Consider the following 7,471-nt stretch of genomic DNA (forward strand, 5'->3'; position numbering starts at 1 on the left):
GACTTGCTGGGTGGGTTGCCCCTGGCTGTCAGAGGGGCAGTGTGTCTGCCAAACCTCCCATCTGGCTTCCAGATACAAAAACCCTGGGAACAGGGTTCAAAATCTAAGTGCCAAACCTCTTACCCCAAGAGCCTGGGGACGTGCATTAATCCATCAGCCTGAAGTCTAGACGCCTGGGAGCAGAGCAGGGGACCTGCTCCGAAAGTGGAGCCATGGGCCCAAGCGGCGCCCGCCCCTGAGGGCACGGGGCTGCCAGAAAGCAAACCCTTCCCGATGGGCCCGGCGCTGCCCAGCACGGTCAGGGCTACCTCCGGAGCCGCAGCCTCTGAGCCCACGTGCCCGTGCGCTGAGCTGGGGTGGGGGGGCGGGGGGAGGACGCCATCTACACGAGGAGGACCCGCCGCTGCCTGACACCCCCACCACGCAGAACGCAAAGTTGCTGGCCTACCTCAGGGACCAATGTCCTTGCAGGAGGGATGGGAGGCGACATTCCGAAACAGACGTGGGGGTGGCAGAAGTGGGAACAACCGAGTAACGTGAATCACGTTGCACAAGAACGTGCAGTGTCTAAAAAGACCGGGGTCCAATAATGCCAAAGGGAAAGGAGTGCACGCGTGCATGTGTGTGCAGATGCTCCCGGATTACACGTGAGAGGCGGCTTCTGGGGCCACCTGGGGGGCTGGGAGTGCTACTCTGGCTGAGGGCTTGGAGCCCCCTGCTCTGCACACACCGCCGTGGACGCACGAGTTTCAGAAGCTGTGCGCCTGCATCCCATTTGCAGTAAGGATGAAATCACAAGTATTTAATGTAAAATCGAGCAGGTGCGCCGTTCACCTCACCGTGTTTATGGTCTCATTTTCTTCAGTGCGTGCATTTTTCTGCAGTGAGAAGGGGAGACAGTCTACTCCTTTCAGGAGTCCCGTGAATTTTTGCTTAAATGTTTTATCATCAACCTGTAAATAGACCCACTTCCTGATTCTCAAGGATGGGCTGGGTTCTCCTCAACTGCCAGCGTGATGGAGCCCGGGTGTCCTCGCGCCCCCCCCCCCGGGCTCCTCCCCTGGGGCTGGCCTCTGGCCGCCGCAGTCCTTGGGCCCCGGCTCGACAGCAGTGAGCGTGCCAGCTTACCTTCGGGCCTCTGCTCCTGAAGGGCGTGCTGGGCGTGTCCCCGCCCGCAGCCTGGGCGGCCCAGCCGAGGGGCCGCCCTGCGCGTGGCTTTCTGCCGCTTCCCACTGAAAAGCCCCAGCAGCAGCGAGGGTTAGTTCAGTTACTGGGACCCTCCTTGCCGGCCGCCCCTGGATCTTTCGCCCGCCGGCCGGCGCGAAGCCTTCACGCTGTCCTGAGAAGCGAGGGGGTGACCCCGCGGGCTCTGGGGGCCGCCGGCCACGCTCGGAGGCCACCGCGGGGCCGGCCCCAGCCAAGCCACCAAAGCGCTGTGTTAAATGTGAAACACCAACTGCTCTTTTATCCACACCAGATGCCACTTCAGAAAGACTGTGTCTGGGGTTATTTTTAGCAAGAGCGAGCGTCCTCTCTCTCAGGACTCGCCGCCAGAGACACCCCAGCCACGGGGAGCGGCTCCGTGTCCTTAGCAGCGGGCCCGATGGAGCAGGTGGGGGCCGAGGCTGGGCCTGTCAGGCCTGCGTGACAACTGCAGACCACACGGAAGGAGATGCGGGAGACGCATGCGGACCCTTTATTTCCCGGTTTTCTCAGGCACTCGTTCCAAAGGGGTTGGTTTTTAGGATCTAGTGTGATTAAAAACGTCGGCTGGAGGTTAAGCGCGTGCTTCTGGCTGCCGGTGCCTGAGGCCAGGAGCGTGCGGGCACACGCCCTGTCCACGTACGGCCGTTGTGGTTAGCTTTGTCGACATCAGTGAGCGAGCAGCATTAGTTGTGCACGGAGTGAAATACACGGACTGTCCCCGAGACTGTTTGTGCTGCTGTTTGGAGCCTCGGGGCGACAGACCCAGGGTGGGGCCAGTGATGCCCTGGGGCCACGTGAGGGCAGGACAAACATCCTTGTGGGACAGACAGTGCATTTCCTACAGCAGGTAGTTGTGACGTCAGGGGGAGGAGAGAGTTAAAATGTAATTATGGCCAATTAGGCACGGCGCACACCAGGAGGGCCGTGGGGCAGCCAGAGCTGGATGCGGCTCCCCGCAAAGGGACAGTGGCGGGAGGGCTTTACTTCTCCTCCGTGGACAGCCGGTACAGAGCTTCACCCAGACGCGCCAGCTCTTCCTTGTGCTCCAGATCCTGGTACAGGCCCGTGGGAACCGCATCCAGGCCGTGCAGCAGCCCAAACAGGCAGCCCGCGATAGTCCCTGTGGCCCCGCTCTCGCCTGGAACAGAAACACAGGTCTTCAGGGGCCCCAGGGTCAAGGCCGATGGGTGTGGCGCCGGGATCTGGCACTAGCCACTGCCTGTGGGTCCGGTTTGCCAAGGGACCATCTCAGAGACCCTCTGGGCAGCTCCCTCCCTCCCTCTTTGCACACCCTGACATGCGTGAGTGTGTGCAGATGCCCGTGCTGTCCTGGGGTCCAGGTGCTCGGGGAGACCACGTCTGTAGGGTAGTAATGGTGTCAGGACCTGAGGGGCTCGGATGCCCATGGAGACCCCGTGCTCAGCACGAGGTGGTGCTTGCTGGGAATCCCCTCATTTCACACCCGCAGGAAAGAGCGGGCACCGGGAGGCGGGGAAATCCCGCCTGCGCAGCCGTGGGACAGTCACGGCCACTCTTGGAGGGCTCGAACCGGCGGCTGCCTGATGTAAGGTGCTACAGAGCTCTCTCTGGCTACACAGTCCACAGAACTGTGTGGGGCCCGTACCAGCAGGACCCCCACTCTTAGCCCAGTGGCCTTGAAGGAGAGGGATGCTCACCCCGGCTCCTGCAGATGCCGTTTTCTTATGAGCTTAGACTCAAATGGCCACCCGAGGCAGCACCCCACCCAGAGAAGGACACACATCCAGGGGGGTCAGGAGGCCGGTCCCTTGACACCAGCAGCCCTGGACATCCCAGGAGGGTGCTTTGGGGTGACAAGAGGGTGCTGGTCGCCCGGAACCCAAGACCATTAAAGAAGGCGATCTCACCTCCGTGACACATGGCCCGGTGGCAGAGCTCCGTCCAGCTGTCCCCAGCTCCTAGGAGAGCATCGTAGGCAATCATGGGGGCATCGTGGCCCCGCCGGCCCCCTCGGCCTTCCGAGCTCCATCTTCGGTAGGCCTGGAGGAAGAGCCGGGGGTCAGGGTCATGCGTGACAGTCGAGCCAGTGTCAGCTGGAACATGTGCTTCCTGGATTCGTCCAGGGCCCTGCCGTCCACGTACTCGCTGCGTGCTTGTGGGGCACCGCCGGTGTGCCAGGCGCTGCCCCAGGGCTGAGGGTGACCGTGCACAGGAAGGAGCCACTTCTTGCGGCTCCTATGGATGCAGACATTCCAAAGACAAACAAACCTGACCACATGCTGGGGTGGCCGCCAAGTCTACGGCGATAGAGCCCACGCAACCCTCGTCTGAGCAGAGCATGGGGCAGTGGGCGCCAAGGCCCTAATGCAGGGCTGGGTGGTGGTTCCAAATGAAGCCCCGTGGGTGCGTCATGAACGGAAAGGGTGGAGAGAGCTGGGAGCGGGCAGGGGCCGGGAGGTGGAGACTGGCCGGTCACACCCCTGTGCCCTGGCCACAGATTCAGTGCTGGTTGGGGCAGTAGCACCACCACCTGCCGGACCGCACGTGGGGGCCTTCCTGCATCTGGGGGGGGCATGGGGGGCACACAGAGGGCCGGTAGGGAGCACCTGAGGAGGAAGGGTGGGCCTCCCCCTCCCCCTCCCCTTGCACCATCCTGACACCTGGAATGCAGATGTGCTGGCCGGAGCTGGAGCAGCCAGCTTGGACGACAGTGGTGCCCTCAGAAGGCATAGGAGCCACACAGAAGTGTCCTCAGCTCCTCACTGCAAGGGACTTCCCACTCTGCTTTGGGATCCGTGGACCTGGGGTAATAAGTGTCTATCTTGGCTAAGCCACGGTGACTCAGTGTTTTCCCTTGTGCTACCAAACCCGATGCTGACAATGTCAGCCAGTTAGGGGTTTTCTCAGCACAAGGAAGGGTGATGGTGTGCACGACCTTGTGCGTCATGTACACCTTTAAGTCCCAGTGCCTAGAAAAAATGAAGTGGAATAGAACATCTTCAACAATCGTATTTTCAAATTATTTAGCACATACCACGCTTTTAATGAGAGAAAATGGAAAAATAATATCTTTATCTGTTTCAAACATGCTTCCTCCAGGAAGGTTTCCACCACCACCCCCATAGCTGCTCCAGGCTCCTCGTTGCTGCGGGGGAAGCCCCCAGGCAGGGCTCTAAATGCAGCAGAAACACAGCCCCGCTGCCGCGGCTCCTCAGCGGGACCCTGGGCAGTGGGGCCCAGACTACTGTCCCGACCCCTCAGATGTGGGGAGACTTACCTTGTCCCTCTCCTCTGTATCATAGCGGTCCGGGAAGGTGGCTTTGTTTCCCGTGTCTTCGCTGATCTTTCTCTCCTCCAAGTAAAACTGCCATTTAGCTTCAAAGTAAAACCAATGCTCCTGGTATTCTAAACATAAAGAAGAGGGCGGGCTGCACACGAGCGCCGCCGGCTGGGGCGTGGGGGCAGCGGGTGGCGCGCGGGCAGGGGCCGGAGGTGGAGGGCTGAGCCCCACCGTGGCGACGGCTCTGCGGCTTGGCAATGCTTGTGTCGCTCCTACTTTGAAACCATAGTGAGGAAGGTGGAGACGGGGGACAAAGTGACCCCAAGCCTTGCTCGACTCTGTTCCGAAGCCCAGGCTGGGATCGCAGTCCTTCCAAGAGCATCCCTTGAAAATTCCAAGCTGTATCCCTTCCCTGATGCAACCCAGCCTGGGAGGAGACGTTCCTCTACTCCCGGCTGACTGCCCGGCGCACAACCCTTACTCCTGACCAACCGCCTGACGCCCAAGCCCCAGAGGCATTGAAAGGACTTTGCAAAATCACAGGGTGACGAGGACGTTCATGGCCGCAGCTATGCGGGCGCAATTGTGGGGGCACGAGCCCCTGGGTGTCCCTCCAGCGGGCAGCTGGGTCGGCACACCGTGGTGGCCTCCTCGCCAGCATGAGGGAAGCTCCTGGCCCATGAGGCACAGCCACTGCTCTGGGGAGAGGGGACGGCTCGGGGGCTGGAGACAGGCCCTGAGACAGGTCTTGGAGCGGGGCTCCAGGTCCTGAGGGAACCGCAGGGCCCTGGAAAAGCTGGCCCGAGTCTGCTTTACAGAACTAAAAGCAAAGCTGCCCTAAGGTTGAGGCAAGATGACAGGGTCAGACGGGAAGTCCCAGCTGCCTTGCAGGGACGAGGACTGGGCCTGCGTGTGGTCACCTCTGTCCCGGCCGTTGGGCAGCCGACTCTGGGAACAGACATCCAAGCAGGAAAGCAGGGAACTGCTTTGCCATTGTCTCTACTGCCAATGGGCGTTGTCCCCACTAAGCAGAAGGCCCTGGAAGAACCGAACATGATTTTCTCTGGATAATTTTGGGTTTCTGTTAAAAAGGGTATGTGTCATAGGAGGTCATAAAAGTCTAGGTTGAACACATTTAAAATCAAACAAAGAACAAAATGTCAAATTTTCTGACCAATGCCTGTCCTCCCCATTCCCGTCCAGGAGCATCCCCAATGGCTGCTCTGCGAGAAATCCTGGGAGAGGCCAGTGCTCTGGGGGCCGTCCCCGACACAGCGTGAACGCAGTCACTGCATGGCCCACACTCGGCCTTGTTGACCTGTCTCTCCCAGGTGGGAGGAGGTGACCACAGACAGCCTCGCCTGGTGCAGAGACCTCTGGGTAAGAGTGACTTAAGCCAGTTGAAAAGGCAGCCAGCGTAGAGCTCTGTTCTATAATTAAGTTTATAGGGGGACACTCCAGTTCACAGTGGACACAAGGTTCTCTGCTTCCCATCGGAACGGGGCCCGGTGGATAAGAGTTTCCCAGCGCTACGAGCTGGCGGAAGGAGAGGCAGAGGTCTCCTTGTCAAGTTGTTCTGGAAGCTTCTCCAAGATATTTAGAATGAGACCGCGGACCCGCACGCTTGAGACAGCAGGCTGAGAAGGGAGCTCCGGGAGCGTACGCGAGACGGCTGGCGGTTGGCGGGCCACCTTGCACGGGGGAGCAGGCAGACTCGCGGACGGCACCCGCGAGACAACAGACTTAGAACGCGAGCTCCAGGAGCGCGCGCGCAGGGCGGCTGGCGGGCCACCTGCACCGGGGAGCGGGCGGACCGCGGACCCGCACTCTGGAAACGGCAGACTGAGTCCGTGAGCCGGGAGCGTGCACCACCAAGCATCTCACGGAGCTCCGGAGCTCCGGTGTGCTCACTGGATCGAGGCTGAGACCGGGAGCTCCGGGAGCGTCCGCGGGGCGGCTGGCGGCCGGAGGGCCACCTGCACGGGGGAGCAGGCGGACTCGCGGTCAGCACCCGTGAGACACCAGACTGAGACGGGGAGCTCCGGGAGCCCGCGCGGGGCGGCTGGCGGCGGGCGGGGTTGGAAACACAAAGGACAGAGACGTGCCGGCCCTGGAAGTGAGGGCTGGGACGCCGGGTGTGGGGCGCACAGCCCGGGATGCTGCAGGGTTGAGCAGCACCAACAGAAACAGAGTTAAAGTGGCCAGAACATCAGTGGAGAACGATCCGCGATCCCTCTGTTCTGAGACAGAGGCTGAATTTCAGCCGCTGCTGCTCTCTCAGAAGAGGCATAGCAAACCGCCAGGGAAAGCCGCCAGAGAACAAAAGCCCGGAAATACCGGCTCACAGGGTGCCCATCCCCATCCCCCCTCGCAAGGGACACAGAGACTCTACCCAAACAGGGTTTTCTGAGTACCTGCAGGCAGGCCCCTCCCCCAGAAGGCAGGCTGAAAAATCAAGAAGCCCACAACCCGGAGCGCCTGAGTGGCGCAGTCACCAAGCACCTGTCTTCGGATTAGGGTGTGATCACAACGCTCCGTAAGGAGTCCTTCATCGGGCTTCTCCACCGGGAACCTGCTTCTTCCTCTCCCACTCCTCTGCTTGGGTTCCCTTTCTTGCTGACTGTCTCTCTCTCTCTCAAATAAATAAATAAACTCTTTAAGGAAGAAGCCCACATCCCTAAGATCTCTATAAAACAAGGGCGCACGGCCTGGGTCCCAGTCAACACTTGGGCTCTGGACAACCCTGCAATCTCTCTTCATCAGAATGACGAGAAGGAGAAGTCCCCCCCAGCAAAGAAAAGATAATGAGTCTGTGGCCTCTGCCACAGAATTGGCCTCGGCCACAGAATTAATACATATGGATGTATCCCAATTATCAGAAATGGAATTCAGAGCAACAATGGTCAAGATGATGAGTAAACTTGAAAAAAGCATCAGAGAAAGCGTTGCTGAGAATATAGAATCCCTAAGGGCAGAAATGAGAGCGAATCTGACAGAAATTAAAAA

General features: G+C 60.0%; 1 protein-coding gene across 1 annotated transcript in view; it reads right to left on the reverse strand.

The window, feature by feature from the left end:
* Positions 1-445: 445 nt before the first annotated feature.
* Positions 446-7,471, reverse strand: part of ADPRHL1 (ADP-ribosylhydrolase like 1) — a 24,772-nt gene continuing 17,746 nt past the window's right edge. Inside the window, exons 5-7 of the mRNA XM_002925955.4 lie at positions 4,463-4,590; positions 3,093-3,225; positions 446-2,344 (exon numbers count right to left, since the gene is read on the reverse strand). Of these exons, the coding sequence (XP_002926001.1) occupies positions 2,187-2,344; positions 3,093-3,225; positions 4,463-4,590 (419 nt within the window). The 3' untranslated portion in view covers positions 446-2,186. The remainder of the gene's footprint in view (positions 2,345-3,092; positions 3,226-4,462; positions 4,591-7,471) is intronic.

This window comes from Ailuropoda melanoleuca, chromosome 7, assembly GCF_002007445.2.
Source record: "Ailuropoda melanoleuca isolate Jingjing chromosome 7, ASM200744v2, whole genome shotgun sequence".
Taxonomy (NCBI): domain Eukaryota; kingdom Metazoa; phylum Chordata; class Mammalia; order Carnivora; family Ursidae; genus Ailuropoda; species Ailuropoda melanoleuca.